The 22,502-nt window shown below is 42.9% G+C and overlaps 2 protein-coding genes across 3 annotated transcripts in view; one reads left to right on the plus strand and one right to left on the minus strand.

Moving 5' to 3' along the window:
* SLK (STE20 like kinase) overlaps positions 1 to 14,323 on the plus strand; it is a 55,021-nt gene extending 40,698 nt beyond the window's left edge. For both annotated transcript variants that reach the window (XM_029932524.1, XM_029932523.1), the window contains 6 exons: positions 3,607 to 3,736; positions 4,398 to 4,522; positions 5,477 to 5,665; positions 6,215 to 6,340; positions 7,229 to 7,342; positions 10,654 to 14,323. In XM_029932524.1, the coding sequence (XP_029788384.1) occupies positions 3,607 to 3,736; positions 4,398 to 4,522; positions 5,477 to 5,665; positions 6,215 to 6,340; positions 7,229 to 7,342; positions 10,654 to 10,800 (831 nt within the window). In that variant the 3' untranslated portion in view covers positions 10,801 to 14,323. The remainder of the gene's footprint in view (positions 1 to 3,606; positions 3,737 to 4,397; positions 4,523 to 5,476; positions 5,666 to 6,214; positions 6,341 to 7,228; positions 7,343 to 10,653) is intronic.
* Positions 14,324 to 16,532: 2,209 nt separating this feature from the next.
* COL17A1 (collagen type XVII alpha 1 chain) overlaps positions 16,533 to 22,502 on the minus strand; it is an 87,783-nt gene continuing 81,813 nt past the window's right edge. Inside the window, exons 52-62 of the mRNA XM_029932525.1 lie at positions 21,847 to 21,984; positions 21,340 to 21,405; positions 20,981 to 21,085; positions 20,437 to 20,526; positions 20,224 to 20,334; positions 19,625 to 19,771; positions 19,019 to 19,369; positions 18,267 to 18,404; positions 17,960 to 18,022; positions 17,727 to 17,807; positions 16,533 to 17,450 (exon numbers count right to left, since the gene is read on the minus strand). Coding sequence (XP_029788385.1) covers positions 17,398 to 17,450; positions 17,727 to 17,807; positions 17,960 to 18,022; positions 18,267 to 18,404; positions 19,019 to 19,369; positions 19,625 to 19,771; positions 20,224 to 20,334; positions 20,437 to 20,526; positions 20,981 to 21,085; positions 21,340 to 21,405; positions 21,847 to 21,984 — 1,343 coding nt within the window. The 3' untranslated portion in view covers positions 16,533 to 17,397. The remainder of the gene's footprint in view (positions 17,451 to 17,726; positions 17,808 to 17,959; positions 18,023 to 18,266; positions 18,405 to 19,018; positions 19,370 to 19,624; positions 19,772 to 20,223; positions 20,335 to 20,436; positions 20,527 to 20,980; positions 21,086 to 21,339; positions 21,406 to 21,846; positions 21,985 to 22,502) is intronic.

The following is a 22,502-nucleotide window of genomic DNA, read 5'->3' on the forward strand; positions in this document are numbered from 1 at the left end:
GAACACTTACAACACAGTGTTCTTTTTTCTGTCTACCTCAGCACAAATTTTGAGGTTTTCATTTCTAAGAAGTATCTTTCCAGGAGTATAAGCTTTGCACATGTGAGAAACTGAATGCTGTGATTAGATTTTTATCTTTGTGTGAAGTGACATTTTGATTTTGTATATGTTTATATATGTGTTTTAATTATGGATATGGTCAGAAAAGGCACAAAAGTGGCGATTGTAGTTCCATTTAACTTTAGTTTTCACTGTTCAAATTGTTCATAATGAATAGTGAGTTGTTGTTCTCTTTACTGTAGTTGTAAATTAAGTCTGGAATTCCAGGCTGTATTCTTTCTCACAGTTTCTATAGGGAAGTGACTTGCTCATTCAGCACTATAATTTTTGGTGTTCGATATACACAACGGGAGTAGATAGAATACAGCTTGATTTCACCCCCTCCTTTCCCCTCTCCTGAAATTAGACTTATTTTTTTAAAATTATTATTGGCAGCTGTTGGGCTCTCTAGTTTTCTAAAGAGTATGAAAAACAGTTTTTTTAATGAGAGGGAGAAATTAGGAATTACGATCACTTTTCTGATCATTACCATTTTTAGCTTTTCTTTTGAGTTAGAATTAAATTCTGTTCAAATAGCCCAATATATAACATAACCCTTTCTTACAGTTTTCTAGAACCCAAAGTTGTATTTTTAATGTTTGTAGTTGTCTGATTAATATGACAAAATTCCTTATCAGCATTTAAACTTATACTTTTAAAGGGTGCATTTTACAGTTTTATATGTTCACTTAAATTATTTGTTACTTTTAATGATCAAAGCCATCTTTTTTTTTTTTTTAGGGTAAATTTGTTCAGTCTTTTTGGAATGTAAGATCACTTTTCTTTTAGATCTGAAGAGTAATTTCTAATTACAAATTCCAGTGTGAATGTGTTATACTTGGCTTTTGTAGTTAAGAAATTTAAAGAAAACTCAATAATATTACAATTTTATTTCTTGTGAAGTACTAAAACATGGGAATTAGTATGTGAGGGACGTGGACCTTTCAGGCACTTTTTACCTTTAATATAGAAAATTATTTGGGGTGCCTGGCTGGCTCATTTGGGAGAGCATGCAACTCTTCATGTTAGGGTTATGAGTTCCAGCCCCAGTTTGGGGTAGAGATTTATTAAAATAAATGAAGGAAGAAAAGAAAAGAAACAAAGATAATTATTTGCACAGTATTCTTGACTATGTAATTTTCCAGACTTTGCTTAATTATTTAATAAGTCCATGGCTCTGTAAGACAACCAGTGTCTTTGCTGATTCTCATTGTTGGAGGCACTTGCATACGTAACCTACCTTGACTCTTACCTGTCAACTCTTACTGTACTTTCTGGAACAGCACAATGGTAGTTCTGCCTCCTTCCGGGTAACAGTCTTAGCTCTTGTTTTCCCTTTATGTATTAGCTGCTTCAGGGCAAGTTTCTGTAGTTCTTTCCATTATTCATTGTGTGGCATGGTTTCTAGGCCCTGTATTCACCACTGTTTTCTGTGGTTTACTTTAAACTAATGAAAATGTGATACTAAGGAAAGAGACCCACTATTTTTTTATGTGGACATACCAATTTGGGATCACTAGAATGGAAGCTCTTTAAAGGCAGTATTGTTTTTTTCTTAATTTTAGTAACCTCATTACTGGTACAGTGCCTAGCATTTACTAAGTACTAATAAAGTTTTTTTTTGAACTGAATTCGTATCTTGTTTTACCGAGACAAATATAGTAATAAGACCAGGAATTAAATTGACAAGAAATTCCATTTATTTTTTTAGTGGCACTGGCATATATTTACTCTTTTAAATTTTCACATAAATATTTATTTACCCCCATCTTGTACTTTTGCATTTGATTTATTTGAGTCCAAATGTAATATTATATTTATACTGGTTAATTTGGGCCCATTGTTTCTGTCTACACAGATATATTTTTTAAAAGTCCTTTATGCAAATTAACGGTACAGATGTGAAAACCTTTTGATATATCTGCAGGTTATATTAAGTTTATTATACAGGTTTGTACATAGAAATTTTACAATGAAATTAGAGAAGCAATTTAATTTTTATTATAAGTGGTATTTACTGTAGGAAAATGACAAGCTTGAACAACTTTCTTTGTTATAATTACCTAAAAAATAGGCATGGAGATTTTGCATCTCTTTAAATAAAACTCAAAAGGCCTTATTCTAGATAGTTGAAATTAAATATTGTGGATTTTTTTCTGTGATAAAAGCTTGGCTATAGTCAAGTTCACAATTGTATTTTACAGAGGCAATTCATTAGTCTTTCTGCTAGTGTATATTTATATTTATGCTGAAGTACAAATTATGACACAGATGAGACAGCAGCATTTAGAACTCCAGATTACTTTAACAGGACATCATGAATGGGAACAGAAATTTATTCTAATTTTTTTATTCTTTATTCTAATTCTTACCTCCAGACACATAGTAAGGGATGCACCTTGAGGAACACTGCTAGACTGTGCGTTGAAGAGAGGCTGGTAGTGATCCAGATCCTGTCATTCTGTCCAACGCACAAAGAATAGATCCAAAATGGATCTTCAGGTTTTATCTTCTCTTGGATGTGCAAGAGGAGGGATTATAGGTAGAGTGCCACTTAAATCCTAAATTTCTACATCCATACTCAAATTGATCAGAATATCCCTTGAGCTAATCATATATAGACTGCTGTAATGCCGGCAGAGGGATGGAGAGCCAAACATTCCTGGCAAAGTTTACGTATCTTCAGTTTAGATATTGTTCCTTCTGTAAATGTGCGATCTAGCATAAAGACCATATATCACTTTGACATTTCCTTTTTTATACAGTTATCAAAGGATTTTTTTTAAAGCATAAATTTGGCATTTTGGCAAATAGTTTGTACTCAGTGTTTGTTGAATGAATGAGTGAATCCCAAACATGATGGTAGAATTCTCTAATTATCAGGAATTTTGTGTATATATATGTTTATAAAGTGTAACTCACTTTATGAGTCCTAGTTCACATTTCTCTAGCAATGCACTATTTCTCATTAAGTCCACAAACTGTTGTTCTTTTTAGGCACATGCTATAGATACAGAAACTATCTTTCTTTGTTAGTGTTGCCTTGGTATTTCTTCCTAAGTCTTTATGTCTTGGAAAAATAGAGATACTAAGTATTCTGGTATGTGTTTTATTTATTTACTGTTTATTCTTTTTCTCATAAAAGGCATTTCTTGTTTTATCCACACCATAGTGTAATGAATGGTCAGTTTTAGAATAGCTCTAAATTATTATTTTCCTAAAGATGTTCATATCATAGGGCATTCTGATTATGAGTGGGGGACTTTTTTCATGTGTATTATTTTTAATAGTGACTTTAGAATATTATGTACTCCAGTACTTTTCTCTGGGCTTGAATTGAGTGACTACTACTTTTATATATTATTATATAATTGGTGATTTTAAAATCTGGTTAACTTTAGAAACTTGCTTTAGAAATCTTGATAGCTACTAATATATATAGTCATATAGATAAATGAATGTTTCATTCAGTAGATGCTTATTAACTGATGGTTAACTGTCTAATAGGAACAGGAATTTGTTCAGAAGCAACAACAAGAACTAGATGGCTCTTTGAAAAAGATCATCCAACAGCAGAAGGCAGAACTAGCCAATATTGAAAGAGAGTGCCTGAATAACAAACAGCAGCTCATGAGAGGTATATGAAATTATGATATATAAAATGGTATCTGAAGACCATTGCTGAGATATACATATATATCTAATGTCCATAATATTGAATAATTGGAAATTATTTGAATGCTTTCCTTTGCTAGAAAGAAAAGTCGAGGTTAATAAGAGGAAAAACTTTATGTAAAATTTGAAGAATTTAAATTTTTAAAATTCTTTATACAGTTAAGAAATATTGTAAGACATAGAATCAATGCCTTTGTGACAGGAGAAGTGAACATATACAATCCTTAAAACATCTTTTTGTGTAGATGATGCTAGAGCCCTATGTGAATAGTTTGTATACTCATTATGCCTTATTAGTGTTGGTATACTTAATGGTGTCATGATAGAGTGGGATTTTATGCACTTTTTTCTTAACAAAAAGCTTAGATTTTTTACTTTCTCATTAAGATGAGTAAAAGGAATTTTGGTGTTGTGGGTGGGGCATTTTCTGTTTATAGACCATTAGAATAGAATGGTAAATAGTGATAGATATTATCTGTCCATTGGTAATACTTCATTTATAGTTCAGAATGTCAGTGTATGTATAAGTTTATATAGAACACATTTATGTAAATATTAAAATGAAGACCAAAGTACATTAGTAAAAAGAACAAGGTGACATTTTGAAAATTGCTTTCTTCTAGCTCGGGAAGCTGCAATTTGGGAGCTTGAAGAACGACACTTACAAGAAAAACACCAGCTGCTCAAACAGCAACTTAAAGATCAGTATTTCATGCAAAGACATCAGCTACTTAAGCGTCACGAGAAGGTTAATGAAAGGAAAATTGGTTTGCTTTTTGTTCATTTGAAGTTTGAAGTAACTCATTTTTGAAATTTCTGTTTCGTAGAGAATGGATTTTAGATTTTCTTTCTATTTTTTTAATCCTGAAATTTCTTTGGTGAAGTTTGGAGTAATTAATTGTATCTTGATCATGATTGCAAACTTCTAGGAGTTTCATGGAAGGTGACTGATTTCAATGCTTAAGTCCTCTTCTACATTATAATCATGCTGTCTCTAAAAGACAGCTATTGTGGCTCCATTTATGGTTCAAATATCTTAAAAATGTGGACTTCCTTAGTAATAAGAATTTCAATATAAGACTCATACAAAGCTTACTAATAGCTATATTATTTTTTTAGTGTTTATTTTATTTTTTGAGAGACAAAGAGACAGAGCATGAGCAGAGGAGGGGCAGAGAGAGGAGACCCAGAATCCGAAGCAGGCTCTGGGCTCTGAACTGTCAGCCTAGATCCCGATGCAGGGCTCAAACTCACAGACTGTGAGATCATGACCTGAGCTGAAATCAGACGCTCAACTGACTGAGCCACCCAGGCATCCCAACTAAGAGCTTTATTTTTGTTATAAATTATATTTTGACTAAAAGTTTGCTGTTTGATACTGCAACAAGGGAGGGAGTAATTTTGGGAAACAACAAAAGGACATATTTGAGCACACATGCGGGTACTGAGTATTAAATTATATCTGGGGGCACCTGGGTGGTTCAGTCAGCTTTGGCTCAGGTCATGATCTCATGGTTTGTGGGTTCAAGCCCCACACTGGGTTCTGTACTGTGACAGCTCAGAGCCTGGAGCCTGCTTCAGGTTCTCTGTCTCCCTTTCTGTCTGCCTCCATCTTGATTGCATTCTGTCTCTCTCTCTCTCAAAAAAAATTATAATTTTAAATTATATTTACATCACTGGATTGTGTTTGATACTTTCTTAGGAAACAGAACAAATGCAGCGATACAATCAACGACTTATTGAGGAATTGAAAAACAGACAGACTCAAGAAAGAGCAAGACTCCCTAAGATCCAGCGCAGTGAAGCCAAGACTCGAATGGCCATGTTTAAGAAAAGCTTGAGAATTAACTCAACAGCCACACCAGATCAGGACCGTGACAAAATCAAGCAGGTAAATAAGCCAATTATTCTCTTCTCTTTTAAGTTTAAAAAGTTGGAATGTCCTTTAGAAGTTTCACATAATTATGTCATTAACATTTCCAGCCCCTTTGGGCTTTTTGATATTTTCTTTGGCTCTGTGGGTTGGGGCTGGTTATATGGCATATACCACCTTAGTATTCCTAGGGTGGTGGCCGCAGAGGGCCCCATGCCCACACCACATACTGGGCCCTAAAACCAACCCTGGGAATTAGGTGATTTGTACAGTTTTTGAAGTTCAAATGTAGGGGCCTCACTGTACTTCTGCAGCCTCAGGAACCACACATAAATGAACTGTCATCACTGAGCAGATAGGAGGAATAAGGTTTTAATCAGAAGCCCACCCACCTTCCCCTGCCGCCCAAAGCCATAGTTTAGACTCCAGGGTGAGTCACAGTACATTATTAGTCCTTGCACCTGTAGTCTTTGATACTTCAAGATTCGTTAAATTCCTTAATTATTCCTTTGGAAGATGCAGGAATTATATTGCTTGTGAACAGTATTTTCTTTTTCTTATTTATAGTTTGCTGCTCAAGAAGAAAAGAGGCAGAAAAATGAAAGAATGGCTCAGCATCAGAAACACGAAAATCAGATGCGGGACCTTCAGTTGCAGTGTGAAGCCAACGTCCGAGAGCTGCATCAGCTGCAGGTCAGATAGAGAAGCGTGAGAACTGAGCTGGTGGGAGCAGGGCAGCGCGGGGCGGTGTGGAGAAGACAGTAGCTCACCAGGATCAACTGTGCTGTACTCGCGGAAATGCTGGGATTGAGAGATTTGTTTTCTGTATAGACCCAAGTAAAGATCAGATTAGTATCAGAGGCATTTGTTTAGATTTTATATAACCATGATTAATATAAACATGAAACTAATTGTAACCTAGGAAGTTGAGTCTTTCAAAAGCAGTATTAGTCTTAGTCTCTTTTGTAAGGAAGATGAACAGAGTTTTCAAAATGAGATAGGTGGTTTTGTTGGCAGATTCTGCATTTAAAATTTCATTTAGGGAGAAATAGTTCATTTACTTCTAGGTTTTTGAAAAAAGCAATAAACTAATAAATACATGAGAATTTTTCTCCTAAGAAATTTAAAGGTTACTCTAGGGGGACTATTTCGGGACCTTAACTGGAGTGTGCAGCCCACCTAGTATATATTAGCCTAAAATGTTTAAGATTTCAGGATAGTGTGTACATTATGGATACTCTACATATTTTCTTAATTTACCAAAGTAGAATAGTTCCAGTCCCACATTCTGATACCAGTGGGTAAAGTGCATAGAAGATGCCCTTTGAAGTGTCAGTTTTATGAGCAAACCTTCTTAGAAAGGAAAAACAGGATCAAAATAACTCTGTTTTAGTTCTTTTCATATGGTAAGTAACAGATCTAACTTCAAAACTTGCAAAAATTAAGCTATGACTTATTTCATAGTTCTTAGCCTTGGGTTTTTAGAGGAGAATCTGAACCTCAGTAATAGTATAAAGGTAATTATATTGTGAAAATTTATTTAGTTGATTGGAAATTTTTTAATCCAAACTTTATTTTCAGAATGAAAAATGCCACCTGTTGGTTGAGCATGAAACTCAGAAACTTAAGGAATTAGATGAGGAACACAGCCAAGAATTAAAGGAATGGAGAGAGAAATTGAGACCGAGGAAAAAGGTAATTTTAAAAGCTTTAGTTAAAATATGTTTCTGTCCATCCATTTATCCACCCATTACTGGCTGTTTACATAATATGTATCAGGTTCAGTGTCAGGTACAGGAGATAGAGGGATGAAGAGACAAAGTCCCTGTCCCTCAAATGTTCAGAATGTACGTTGACCAGCTATTACAGATGAGTAGGATCATTGCTATGAAGGAGGGAAGTATAGGAGACAGGAGATGGGAGCACAGAGTTCAGGCCAAGGAGGAAGAGTGCTTTATCTGACTGGGAAGATACGGAACTTTATAGGGGAAGATAGATTGTAAGCCAAATGAGACTTTAAGATGAGTAAGATCTTGCTAGGCATACAAATAGGTTGGGGTGTGATGGGCAATTTAATTACAGAGAAGAGAATGGGTGAAAACCATGTGTACAGGAATCATAAGTAGCTCCCTGTCATTGGGGCATTGGGAGAGTGTGCTTATGTGTTGGCATTAAGGAGGTAGAGAAAGAAGGAAGTGATGACAACTCAGTCTGGACAAGTTGGCTGGAGCCAGGTTACAGGGCCCTCATCTGTCCAGTAAAACAGGAAAGAATTCCCTCCCCATCTAGCTCTCAGCCATCTTCCTTTATTGTACTTCCTTTTTGATTCCCTGCTAACCTGGTCCAATTGGTCAACCATTTCAACTTTGTTTTTTTTTTTTCTGTCACTATGTGATCCTCTCCCTTTGCTAACTTTCAAACCTTTTTTTTTTTCCTCTTGGGCTTCCTGCCTGGTATGCCTTTCAACCATTCCTTTCTTCTATTTATCTAGTTAGTCAATTAAAAAAATATATGTATTTAGCACCTACTGTGTGTTAAAATGTTTCTAGAAGAAGTGAAATGATCAAGTCAGTTAATAGTATGGCTTCTTTTTTTTAATTTTTAGATTATTTTTTGAGAGAGAGCACAAGTAGAAGAGAGGGGCAGAGAGGGAGGGAGAGAGAAAGAGCAAGAGCCTCAAGCAGGCTCCATGCTGAGCTGACATGAGGCTCAATCCCAAGACCCTGGGATCATGATCTGAGCCAAAATCAACAGTTGGACATTAACCAACTGAGCCACCTAGGTGCCCCAGATAATCATATGGCTTTTTAAATTTAAATTTTACTTATTGTTCAATTTTTGAATAGGTAATACATTCATATGGATTGGAATTCAAAAAGTATGGAAGGGCCTTTCTGAAGTTTAACTCTTTGAAGTCTAGTTTTCACCTCAGAGTCCCCAGTTGAACTTGCTGACTGTGGTCATAAGTGAGTTGCTAACAGGCAAATCCTATGGTATTATCTATCTGTTGTTAAAAATCTTGTTTCTTAAAATTTTCTTCTTGTCTGACTTTTGTGACTATCTTCTTTCTCTGTGCTCTTTATCATTTTTCTTTGTCTTCTAGTCATCTGAAACATAGACATCTCCCATCTTTATACCTTTGATGATCCTGTGCCTACTCATGGCTCATCTGTTGCATAATTAAGGATGATTCCTGGGGCACCTGGGTGGCTCGGTCCATTAGGTATCCAACTACAGCTTAGGTCATTATCTCACTGGTCATGAGTTCAAGCCCCACATCGGGCTCTGGGCTAACACCTCAGTGCCTGGAGCCTGCTTTGGATTCTGTGTCTCCCTCTCTCTCTCTGCCCCTCCCCCCCCAAATAAACATTAAAAAAAAAGTTTGTGGCCAATGGTATGGCACTATGACAGCTTGAAAGTCAAAATGAAGCATTTGTATTTTATTCTGATGGAACTGTAGATTTATCAAAAACACAATGCCAGTATCAGAGATGTTCTTGAATATACTCTGGTGATGATAGACAAGTAGGAAGAAATGAAAAGGAACTCAAGATGAGACGACCCATTAGGACATTACTAAACAGTTTTAAGCAAACAGAATGATAGTAATGGGAAAGAGAAATATTATAAAAAGAGAGTCAAAGTAATTTGTCATCTCCTGTCTCACATCTCATTGAAGTGGTATGTGATGGAAACGAAAGGTAATTCACGTTGCTAGGGCGGATGTAAGTAAGAGGGTGGGGGATCCGGAAGAACGCTGATCGTGGGCGGGGCTGAGCAGGGAGAGTGAGATGGAGAGGACGGAGGAAGGCTGCTGAGTTCAGTTTTACCTTCACTGAGTTTACAGTCTTTAGTAAACATTCAAAAGGTATGTAATGATCAATACAATATGCCAGAAACTGTTCTAGAAGCAGATATGTATCAGTGAACAAAGAGATAATGTCCCTGTTTTCAAGAAGCATACATTCTTTTGGGAGAAGAGAAACAATAAACAAATGTGTCTGTCTCCTGGTAGTTTTCTTTTTAAAATTTTTTGTTTATTTTTTTGAGAAAGAGCATGAGTTGGGGAAGGGCAGAGAGAGAGGAAGGGGAGACACGGAATCAGAAGCAGGCTCCAGGCTCTGAGCTGTCAGCACAGAACCCAGCACGGGGCTCGAATCCATGCACCGTGAGATCATGACCTGAGCTAAAGTCAGACACTTAACTGACTGAGCCATCCAGGCGCCCTGGTGGTTCATATTCTGGTATTGGGTATAATCACCATTACTCACACCAAGTCTGTGGTTTCCTGTCTGTGTGCATTGTTTCAGCCCCTTCTGTCTGGCATGCCTTCCACATCCTGTCCATCAAATTCTTGTTTTTCCTTTAAGGCTGAGCTCATGTTTCAGTTCTAAGTGAACATTTCCTGTTTCTTTCCATTTTCTCCTATGCTTTGTGCCTCTACAGCAGCACTTATCCCTGAGTCACTTGTCCACAAAGTCATTGATACCTAGAGTATTTAGTAAGTACTTACTATATTTGCTCTGTATTGTAAGGATGTAAAGATGAGTCTGCTTTAGGGCTTACCTTCAAACAGCGTATTGTCCAGTGTGGAAGAAAAGACATGCACACCAAAAGTCAAAAAACAGAAAACGCAAAGTGCGACATGGGAGAGACAGATAATAGTTAATAACAGGTGCCATCTATCGAGTGCCTAGTGTGTTTCACATTTAATCCTCACATAGCAACCCATTGAGGTAGGTGATATTGTCCCAATTTTACAACAGAGGAATAAAATGAATCTGTCATAGGGAGAAGGTAATTGACCCACATTGTATATTCACATGGCTGAGCCAGAAGCTTGAGTCTAGGGCTGTGCACAGCCTTTTCTAAATGTTGAGCACTCCGGTCTTCCTTAGGATAGCGTACAGCGAGAGTGTTTTGAGCAAATAGTTTTATTCTTGGCTGTCAGAGTAAATTCTGTTTGTAATCCCAGCGCATAATTTCTTTTTCCCTTCCTTTTTAAGACCCTGGAAGAAGAGTTTGCCAGGAAACTGCAGGAACAGGAGGTGTTCTTTAAAATGACTGGGGAGTCTGAATGCCTTAACCCATCAACACAGAGCCGGATTTCCAAGTTTTATCCTATTCCTAGCTTGCATTCCACAGGGTCATAACAATAGGAAGCAGTCTGTGGTTGGGTTTGGCTTTTTAAATATGTCATTCTGTTCTCTTCATCTTCTGCCACAATCTATATCAGAGAGCTTATGAAGACAATCACCTGCCTCACCTTCTAGGTGTGTTTGTTTGTTTGTTTGTTTGTGTTTGTTTGTTTAGCAAAGATGAAGGGAAAGGAACCGTGACAGATGCTAGGCCATGTTGGCGAAGTGGCATCTTGCAGTAATTCCCTAAGGTGATTTTGTATATTAATCTTAAAAACTGTGTTCTTTAGACACTGTTACGTGAAAAACTTTAGAGATAAAATGTTTGAAGTTATTTTTTTAAAAAAGCTGTTAGGTCACTGAGTATTAATGAATATCTTTTTACCTGGCCTAACTTCTCAGTGATGCCTAAATTCTGTAGTCGCAACTCTGCTGTCGAAAGAGTTGGAATAATTTTCTTTTGGTGACTCTGCTCTCATGAAAAAGCTATGAGTTGCTGAAAATACCATATTGGTTGAGTAAATAAATCTATTTTATCTTTAAATAGCAACAAACTTTTTAAAAAGAAACGTTATTTCAATAATTTGTCTAAAATAATTACCTGTTCAGTCATGAGCTAATAATTAAGGGTGCTAGTTTTATTAAAATAGTGCCTAAAACACTAAATTTCAATGCAGTCTAAAGTAGTATTTTCTGTTTTGATTCAACAGGGACAAACATCCTTAGCATTAAGCATTATTGTTTTTTTAAAATCTTGCTCCTCTTACCATTTGATGAAATTTCCATCCTAAAACCTATGTTGTGCAAGGTTGGAAAGATGAAAAAAACAAAAAGGAGCTTTTAGATTACTGAAATTTGGCATGTAACACTCACCAAATTAACAGTATAGACTTAGTATTCCAGCTCATTTCCTAAAATAGTCTGTGAGCTGGGTCAGTGACCTCGCCCATCCTAGCACACTTTGTCCATTGAAGACTCTGCCCAAGGCTTGCAGGCGCTGCATTAAATATACTTTCTGAAACTAATCTTAAAAGAGGCATTTGTTCAGAATACTTTTTTTTAAAGCATTTAAATAAAATAGGCAACAACAGAAATGGCTGTGTTGTTGAGAGAAAGTTATTTGTGTTTTGGTTTTATTTAGTTCCATGTTTAAATTATTTGAGTGGGAAAAGCCTGAAACCTTCACCATGTGGTTGCTGATATGTATAATTACTAATGAAATGTTCACTCTTTGTCCCTCCTGCGGCTTAGAATTCCAAGCCCATGCCAGGTCAAGCAGTATTATGTATGAAACATATTTTGGTCGGTGAGATGGCACATTTGTAAATCATGCTTGCTGCTTGCCACTTCCAGCCTGTTCTCTTCGAAGAGTACCAGGTACCAAATTGTGGAATTTTCATTTTTTAGTTATATTACATTTGAGGCTGGTGAAAAATTCAAGTGTAATTTTGTGGGAACACTGATTCATATTAAGAAAATGTAAATATGTATAGCACTTTCTTGCAGTTAATTTGAAAACTCTGAATGCTGAACCTTATTTTGTCCGTGGTTTAGATGATTTAAAAATGCATGTGTGATTTTAATTTTGTAATTGTTTTGACAAGCATAATTTCTTGGACAACTTTGTAGGTAGCCTTAACTTCTGGCCAAGTTTGTTTTTTATATAAGTATATATACATATATATATTATGTATGGTTGTAAATTCATACACCTATCACATTGAATGTGTTACTGTATACAAAAACTCTTTTAATGCTTTATTCTCAAATGCTGGGTTGAAAAATGTTTTGAAAGCCTTTTAAAGTATATATCTTTATAAAGTAATATTCAGGATGATGATGGAAAGTGTTTATATTATTATGATAAACATGACAGTATAGTGTTACCCAGTGTATTTAATGATTTATTTGCAGAGGGAGAGAGGAGAAAGGTTCTTTTACTACTCTCTTCCTTTGAAATTTTCAGTTTATTGGCTTTATAAAAATAATTCAGGAAGTGGACATTTTTTTTCAGTATCTTTTAATGAATATCCTGTGTGCTAAATAGCTTGTGGCACATAATTAATTTGGTCTGAATATATGATTCTTTTTATTCTTTTCAACTTGACGTGAGTATTGAATAAAGAGAAGAGGCTCAGAGTAGAATGATTGACACTCTGGTAAGTTTATTAACAAATCTTGTAAAACCCTTAAAACTGCGCTTTGGATTCAGTGTCCTTGCTGGAGTTCTTTCATATATGACCATATTCATGTGGGTGCAGGACTGCAAAATGATACGTATATAGAGATGAAAAATTCATTTTAATGCTTAAGTTACATGAATCTTTTCAGAAAGCATTTTGTTACAGAACATGCTGTTTTTTTACCCATCCCTGCTCACTTCTTGTTAAGCGCTATATTCAAATTAGATAATAGTGGTCATTTGTTCTTGCATGAAGTGTAGGTGTGGAACTGGGGACAGGCACAGACTTCTTTGAAATCAAAGGGTACAGTCAGATCCATTCCTGATTCTGTGGTTTGGTTGCTGTGGCAGAATGCGCGATGAAACACATAAGAGAAAGTCTGTGTGTGCCCTGACGCCCGCCGCCCTCTTCTCCCTGCGCGCTGGGCACGCCCCGCACCCCACACTTCCGCAGGCCCGGCTCCAGAGCCCGCTGCACCAGGTTGCCTTTCCTCATCCTGTCCGTCTGTAGTTGAGTTTGAACTGCTGAAGTAGCTGCTATTCTTTATGGAGTCACAATTAAGCTTTTTCTTACCCTTTGCAGTGGGGAAGCTATGGGGGGTGGGGGGGGGGACAGAGGAAATTGAGAGTGCTTATACTTTGTTGAAAATATTGGAACTTTCCTGTGACAGGATACGGCAAATTGTAATTAAATATAAACCGAACCAGAGCTACCTCCAAGTAGTGTTTCCTCAAGCACAAAGCTCTCAGGCATATGAGACCCACTGTAACGAGGGTCTCTGATTTCTTGAGCATCAGCGAGTTCAGAAGTAACTGTCTTTTGTACTCTGTTAGTTCCCTGGTGACTACACACTTTCTCCCATTCCACACTGTGCTTAAATGACAAAGACTCTTCTGAGAAGCCAAATTCTGTCTGAGATTAGCTGTAGATATTGATTACAGGAGGGCTTAGAACTGGGGTGGAAGAGGAGTTACTTTAGCTCCAGTTCTCAGAATCTTCTGATGAAATACATCACTTCTTTTCAAGGAGATGATCTTTTATAGGAAAATGGGATATTTTAAATGCTTTTCTTGAAGGCTCAACAGTTAAAGTCTCTATTGTTGCCAGTCTGTGGCTGACATGGTTTTGATATGGCTTTAAAATTTCTGCTAAGCTTGAGTAGAATGTTACACCAGTTTTAAATGTTGGCTGCAGCTTTCGGTGATCCTTTGCTGATTTTTTACAGTGTAATAACCTCATAAGCTAAATTTCCAGAATGAATTTTGTTTCTGATTATGCCTCTTGTCTATTTGGGAGCAACATGTCTTTTCAGTCATGGGATTGACAAATGAAAAATAAAGTTATTTCTTAATCTACTCTGGTAAACGGCCTTTTATTAAAAATCTTTGATACTGGGTTGTCCTGCATGGGAACATCTTGCAGCATTTTTTGTCATAGTTACATTTTTAACCCTCATAGTCCTCCAAGTCTCTGGACCCTTCCAGACTTGCTAGTGTTCACACCCAACTCATCACCACACACAGTAATGTAGCTTTTACTTCTAACTTGGAAAAGGAGTGTCTTTTAGCCTTAAAGCCCTCCTTTGGGTGGTGCCTGAAATAGTTCCATCAGAGAGAGAGAGAGAGAGAGGAGAGAGAGGAGAGAGAGAGAGAGAGAGAGAGAGAGAGAGAGAGAGAGAGAGAGAGAGTGTGTGTGTGTGTGTGTGTGTGTGTGTGTGTGTATGGCATATATTTTTAACCTCTTGGAATGGATCCTTTTTCTCACCAAACATTTCACTAACCATGTGACCTCACTTCTGCTAAAAGTAACCTCTTCCCATCACTGATCGGTTCATGTGAGAGGCAGGAGACACGAGGCAGTGTCAACTTGGCAGGTGCTCGGCTTGGCCGGAGGGAGGCCCAGTGTGTCATTTTCTAATCCAGGAGCATCACACACTTTAGAGCTCATTCTTGACTTTTTTTTTTTAAGTGAACAAAAGTGGCTCAGATCCATTGCCATCTAGCTGAGGATTCATCTGCTGTCCTTCCCCTTTCTGGTTCTGTCCAGAGAAGGTAGCAGGTTTGGACCTTTATCCTGTTTCGCTTGAGCATAGGACTCTGTGAAGATTCCAGATAGCTTGGAAAGGTAAATTGAGTAACTAAGGAAGCACTCTAATCAAATCTGATTAGTAAAGGTAAGAACCATCAAAGGGGGTGTAATACTTGAGCCTGTAACTTGATTCTGCCTTTAGGTTAAACTGTTAAAAAGGTGTGATGTGGGGGCGCCTGGGTGGCTCAGTCGGTTAAACCTCCAACTTCGGCTCAGGTCAGATCTCACATTCATGGGTTCGAGCCCCACGTCGGGCTCTGTGCTGACAGCTAGCTCAGAGCCTGGAGCCTGCTTCCGGTTCTGTGTCTCCTTCTCTCTCTCTCTCTCTGTGCCTCCCCCTCTCATGCTCTGTCTCTCTCTGTATCAAAAATGAAATAAAACATTAAAAAAAAAGGTGCAATGTGGTCATTCATTATACGGTTGTCATTACATAGTGAAATATTTGAAATTCTCAAGGCCTTAGGAACTCAGTGTTTGGAATGCTGTGATGACTCACAGCAGGTAGCTGTCAGGATGTGATAGAGGGCAGCAGACCACACAGGATGTTACCTCACTCTATTGCCTCTAATTGTTCAATACAGAACTAACGGGTCTGTCTTCTCCCAGGACAGTATGTGAGGTGCTCATAAGAGACCACATAGAAAGTAACCTATCCAGACTTTTATTTTAATCCCATTTTTAATTATCTAGCAATTAAGAGTCACAGCTTAGAACATTTCACAAGTTGGCCAAGGGTAGCCTCTTCTGAAGTTGAGTCAAGTTACTGTGCATTTCTGTGGGGCATTTGATATTTAGGCAGTTTTCGTTTTGGTCTTCTGCATATTGTTACGTGTGTCCCACAATTGTAACTGTGCCGAGATACATCACTGCGTTAATTGCTAATAGTCTTGCTGCTCATCTGTTGCATCAGTGTTCGGTTTAGATAATTTATGTTCAGGGAAAGCCTTTGTAATCTGTCCAGGTTAAGAGTTGCAGATCAAGGTCGGTCTATAAAAATCTCCGTGATTAAACAAAATGCCAGAAAGTGGGTTCCAAGTACACCTAGTTTTGTTTTCTTGTGTTTACGATAGCCTTATTCACGTTAGTAGCATATCACCCAAACCTTGTTTTTTCCCCTGTTCTCTCCCATGATTTCTTTCCCACTTTTTCATTCTTTGTCTCCCTCTCTTCATCTCCCTCTTTTCCCATGTCTCTCTCTTCCCATCTATCTGTGTCTCTCTTCCTCTTTTTATATCTGTGTGTTTCTTCCATCTTTCTCTTGCTTTGTCTCCTTCTCTTTCCAATTTTCATTTTTCTTTCCCCTGCCTCTCGTTTTCATTCCCATTCCTTCTTTCCTGTTTCCCTGCCTGAGTCCTAGTTTTTCCTCTCCCCTTCTCTTTCCTACTGTGTCTCCTTCTCTCCCCAATCCCGTATCACCACCTTCCCTCTCTCCTTTTTCATCCTCTCTCACTTTGGTTCAACGGATCACACTAAATGTAATATTTAGAAAAACTCTTTAATTGGAAATTTTGCATTTGAAATGACTTTGATCTAACAGACCACATACCTATTTTAGGTACTGAAAAGTGCTTAAAAATCAACCGTGCCCAGTCCCCATGCCCTCCACATGCAGAACAGAAGTGATGTCTTTCCCAGCACTGAGTTTCCTATTTTCCCTCCTTCCCCCCGCCTGTCTCCCCATTACTGTTGTCAAGTTCAGTAGAAACCATCTCGAAGGGCCAGCATGGAACTGTGGAAACCACAGCTACAATCAGACAATCTAAGCTAGTGGGAACTGGGTCTGTGGCCAGGAAGGACTATTAGAAACCCTGTCACCATCTTCAGCGGAAATGTTTCTTAATTTTTTCAGTTGCAAGAGTTACTTCTTAGCCAAGTCCTTTCTATGACTAGAGAATGCAGAACGAACAGGAAGGAAGGAGCAGACAGCGCAGCCTTGCAGTGATATAACCAGAACGCACCCATCCCCTCTTCCCTGTTCTAGTCATTCTTGGGCAAAGCTCAAGGACTCCTGAGCCAGCCACTATGCCCCTGGCTTTCCTGGGTTGCACCTAGATCTAAGAGCTAAAGACGCCAAGGAGCTCGGGTCCAGCCAGCAGAGCAGCCAGTCTCATTCCCCAGTGGAGCAGGTTCAGGTTGTGGACCTTTTGGATGCTATATCTATATAGAGAAATATAGATCTATATAGAGACTGTTCCAGACTAAAACAAGGGTTCTCTTTGGCTGTGCTGGCTCGGTAGGGAATGAGCATCCAGCTTCTGCCCCCTGGAGAGAGTCTGACAAGCATCATAAGCCATTGCACAAACTGGTGCCGGGGCTATTCCCCCAAGGGGCTCCAAGGGGCTCATGGCTTGATGGCGATGCTTCTCTTTCTCCGCCGGCCGTACACTTGGTCACCTGGAAGTTAGAGGAGGGAGTTAAATCTCCTATGGCCTTTAGGTCAGCCAATTACAGCGACTGTTAGAACTGCAGAATGGGCTCCTTCTGTTCTCCACACATGGGCAGTCTCTCGCCTTAGATGCTCATTTCACTGCCATGCCAATCGTGGTTGGGGCAGCATCTGCCTTCAGTAATTGGCATTTGCCTTAATTTTTCAGGCTTGCTTCCGAAAAAATTCCCTCTTTTCTGAGCATCAGCCTCCCAGCCCTGCAGGAACTGGCAGCCATGGCTTACCTGGGTCTCCTTTCTCTCCCTTGTGTCCTCGAGGGCCGGGTGGCCCAGGCCGACCTGGTGGTCCTGCGGGGCCCCTCTCACCTGGGAGGGCAGGGTGGGTGTCTTAGTCACGTGGGAGCGCAGGGCCGGAGGAGCCACATGGGTTCCTGGACAGCACTGGCAAGGGGACGGCTTCTCAGCCAGAGGGGGTGGTCACACAGGATCCTGGTGGCTGTTTCTCAGCCACCACTTACCTTTGGGTCCTGGGGTGCCCACCTCTCCTTTCTGCCCCGGAGGGCCCGGAATGGCTCCATAAGCTGCAGGGAGACAAGATGGGTCTCAGACAAGGGGTCACCCTGGAGTTTGGGAGGTAAAGGGCTTTGTTCAGAGAAGCATATAAAGGGAAAGGTACAGTTGGAACCCACAAGAAGAATACAGTTAAGAACTTACCAGATTTTTAGCCTTTCAAGTGTTAATAATGAAGTTTTTTAGGAAACTCTGCCCCACTTGAGACCATGCCTCAAGGTAAGTGTTGGGAAAGTGGGAAAGGGCTGCCCTTACTTCGGAAAAAGTCCATGAGGTCCTCAGTCACGTTGCTGTAGGCAGAGAAGACCTTGCTGATGCCAGGGGGACCCTGGGGTCCTGGCCGGCCCGGTGGGCCCTGGATGGTGTAGGCCATGCCCTGCAGCAGGCCCTGACCTGTGAAGCACCAGAGTGTGGGCACAGGAAGCAGGGTCACTCAGCTCCTCTCCGCAGGACAACAGAGCCCTTGGGGTGCTGAACTCCCCGTGCCATTCACCTAGATGAGGCCGCAGCAAGGGGGAAACCCTACTGGCTCCCTGGGTCTCTCCCCGTGGACTGGCCCAGGCCGCTGCTGCCATGGCCTTTCATCAGAGGCTGATGGCAATGCTGTGCCGGTAGCTACTCGGCGAAAGGACCTCTTAACCAACAGCCTCCCCTCCACCCCACCAGAAACCATCCTTGTCCTCGTCCTCAAGACTTCCGATGAGACAAGCCAGCAGGAGGAGCCAAGTCCAAAGACCAACATGCCATGTTCCCAGCAGCATTGTACCCCTACTGACTGGGGCTCCTGCGAACTAAGCTGGCTGAAAAAACTCGGCCTGGACCTCCTGCCTTCAGTCCTCACCTCCCGCCCGGCCCCCTGCCCCGCCCCGCCCCCATCTGGTGCCAGAAGTGTTGTCCCTGTAGCCTGGGCACTCTGAAAATGAGAGGGTGAGTTTCTGGAGCTCGAAGTTCTAGCTGTGCCAGGGGACCCACACACCCTCCCCGCCGCACTACGGGTCATGACTTACGCTGCAAGCTCTCAGACACCCGAACAGCCAGCTCGTTGTAGTCCAGACCTCCAGCGAAGCCAGCCCCGAACGGTCCTCCTTCACCACCGTACATGCCACCTTCTGCCCCGTAGCCTCGGCCCAGGCCCATGTCCATGCCAAAGGCCCCCCCTTCGCCCAGGGAGCCTCCGCTGGCTCCTCCTACGCCCATGGAAGAGCTGTAGGAGGTGCCCCGACTGACCGAAGCGCTGTGAGAGGAGCTGCTGCCCCGGCTGTAGGAGCCATCCATGGACAACAGGCGGCTGTCCCCAGGTGGCCCCTGTGGCCCTGGAGGGCCTGGCGGGCCCACGATGAAGCTGCGCACATCTGGGCCTGGAGGGAGGAGGCCTTATCACGTGGGGCTCAGGTTTGGGGGTGGAGAGGAAGGGGGTTTCGAGGTCTCGCCCAGGTCTCACGAACCTGAAGCAGGACACGGATGTCCAGGCACTTGCATGGGGAGCAGGGGGCCAGCTGGGAAGAAGCTGGGCTCTCCTGCTCACTGGGACTCATGCATTTGGCCCCCCAGTGCCAGCAAGCACCAGCTGCCTTCTCACAGGGAGGAGCAAGGTCTGGGAAAGGGGCACCTACTGGTAAGGTAGCTGATGAGTTCGCTCCGGAAGCTGTCGCTGTTTTCGGCAGCATAGGTTGCCAGGGCCCCAGAGACACCTGGGGGCCCTCGAGGGCCTGGGGGACCAGGAGGGCCTGGAGGGCCAGGGATGGAGGACAGGCCGGCAGCTGGAGGGGAAGCCAGAGAAAGGTGAGGGATTGCTTGGGCAGTGTCCCCCTGGGACATTGAATTCCAGCCTGCCCTGAGGGGTGGGGCTCCTGGGAAGGAAGGGAGGAGGGGATACTGGGATCCCGGTTCCTGCCACCACTCGAGCCATAGCTCCGACTGCCCTCCTGCTTCTAGTTCCAGGGCCTCACTCGGCCCAAATCCCATCCCTTCCCCTGCACCCTTCTGCCACACAATCACACGCTGCTTGTGAACTTCTCTAAGGGCTGCGCTTGGGATCACAGTCTCTCCCACCCATCCCTGTCACAGCTGAAAACACCTCCAAAGCAAGTACGTGCCTCTCCAGGCCCAGCCCCGTGTGTGCAGTTGAACTCCCCACGGCTGCTCTTGCTAAACCACAGGGGCCCTGGAGGAGAGCAGGCTACGGTCCCCTGCTCTCCTCCCTGTGCCTTACTGTGCAGGTAAGAGGAGAGGTCCTCCATGCTGATGCTGGACCACGCATTGCCTGGGATCCCTGGGGGGCCAGGGGGACCTGGGGGCCCAACGATGCCTCTGTATTCAGATCCTGGGACACAAAACAAGAGCACGGAGTCAGTGGAGGGCCTGGGCCAAGGCCTCTGCCTTCCACCCCAAGCCACGTGGACAGGTGGCCCCTGCCCAGCCTTACCTTGGAGCAAGGAGAGGAGCTCCTCGTAGGATGTCCCTGGCAAGCCGGGGGGTCCTGGGGGACCAGGAAGGCCAATGCTGATTCCAGAGCCTGAGGAACAAAACTTCAAGATGTGACGGATTCTGATCAGACAGGGCCAAGTAGGGGGAAACGCCTTGTCAGGAAGCCAGACCCAGGAGTGTTTTGGACAGAAGTGGGATCCCAGGAGGAAGAGGGGCAGCAGGAAGAAACAGGCCGAAAGAGGAAGTCAGACTACAGTTGCCCACGACACTGAGGAGCTGGCGCTGTGCATCCCGGGACGTGTGTGAGTCGGCGTGCAACCGTGTGTTGGGGTTTGCCTGGGCGCGTGTGGCGTGTGTGCGACCTTCCTAGGGGAAGGCGCCCCAGACACTCCGGACTTCTAGGCCAGTCTTGGGGCCTGCTCCGGGGCCACAGGTGGGAAAGGCTCTGAACACAGCTCAGTCCCTCTGGACTGGGCGCCCCCTCCTTCGGGGCCCCGCTGACCCCCTGCCACGATGCACAGGCCGGAAGGGCAGGCACTCACTGGACATGTAGCTGAGGATACGAGTACTCAGCTCAGCGTAGTCCAGAGACTGCAGGGACCAATCGGCCGTCAGGTACTGCCGCAGATACTGCCTCACGTCCTCCCCTGGAAGGACAGGCCGAGCTGGCTTCAGTCCCCTCACCCGCACCCCCACAGGCTGGCCCCGAGCTCTGGCTTCTCAGTCCCCGCGGGAAGCGGCAAGCTTGCAGGTCCCTAATAAGGCACCTGCCTGGTTACAGGGAGATTTGCCACCCCCTCCCCAGTCAGTGCCAGCTCACTGAGGCTGGGAATGAGGAGGAGCGGCTCCCCACCGTGGCCCTCACAGAGCTCCCACCCTCCAGCCCCGGGCGGGCACTCACGCTGCAGGGCTGCCAGGATGTCCGCAGAGGAGATGGAGGCAAAGGAGCTGATGCCAGACCCCAAAGCTGTCGGGAAGGAAACTCGAGTTACCTGCTTTTTACCAAACTGAAGCAACACCCTCATTGCTCCAGAGAGCACCCTCTGGGAAAACGAGCGAATGGGGGCAGTGGAAGGCTGCTGTGAAAGCAAAAGTCCACAGCGGTTCTGTTTCTGTGTTCGTTCGGTAAGAAATGTGGTTTGTTTTCCAGAGTATGCCCTAGCCCCACTCCTCCCAGATCCGGCCACACTCGATCCCTCTTCTCATATTCAGGACACCTCTGTCAACTGCAAGAAGGCTTGCTCGACATGGCTCTGCAGGGTGGCCTCTGTTCTTGAAGCCAGATCCCAGTGGCCGAGGGCCCTGAGTTCAGAACTGAACTTCACATCCAGAAGGGCAAAGCGAGGAGGCTCTGGAGCAAAGTGAGCGTGGGAGGAAGGGGTCATTACGGGGGTGGGGAGAAGCTTACTCTGTAAGTAGCTCCCGACACGGCTCGCCAGCTCTGAGTAGTCGAAAGTCTCCCCGGCAATGGTGGTGACAGGCCCTGGGGGACCAGGTGGGCCTGGGGGACCCTGAACTCCAGACAGATAAGACCTAATGCTGTCGCCTGCCAACCAAAAGAGCAAAGTCATGACTGTCCCCAAGAAGGCGTGACCTCCCCCCAAAGATGACTGTGCGCACAAGGCAGGGCCAGCAGGGAGCCTAGACTCTTGGTTACTGACAGAGAAGCTGAGGCCAAGGCCTGTGCTGGGTCAGATGCTACTTGAAGACTGAGGACCAACAAGGCTCCAGTCAGCCACCATATGACAAAGCCTACAGTCTTAGAAATCACACCCGCAAGTGTAGGGGGACATGGGGAAGTGCACACTTGTGTGAAACCTGTGTGTGTGTGTGTGTGTGGGTGGGTGGGTGTGGGTGGCTGTGTTCCTGTGGATGAGTGTGTGGTGAGGATGCAGCAGTCCCAGCTCCAGGGGCAGGTTTCTGACCTAGGCCGGGCCTACAGACCGCTGTCCCCTGCTGGGCATGCACACACACACAAGCACATATGTGTGCACACACATGCAAGCACACCCCTTTGGTAGCCTCCTGGCTTCCACCCACTCCCAGGGCCTCCCTGACCTCCCG

This window comes from Suricata suricatta, chromosome 2 (genome assembly GCF_006229205.1).
Source record: "Suricata suricatta isolate VVHF042 chromosome 2, meerkat_22Aug2017_6uvM2_HiC, whole genome shotgun sequence".
NCBI lineage: Eukaryota > Metazoa > Chordata > Mammalia > Carnivora > Herpestidae > Suricata > Suricata suricatta.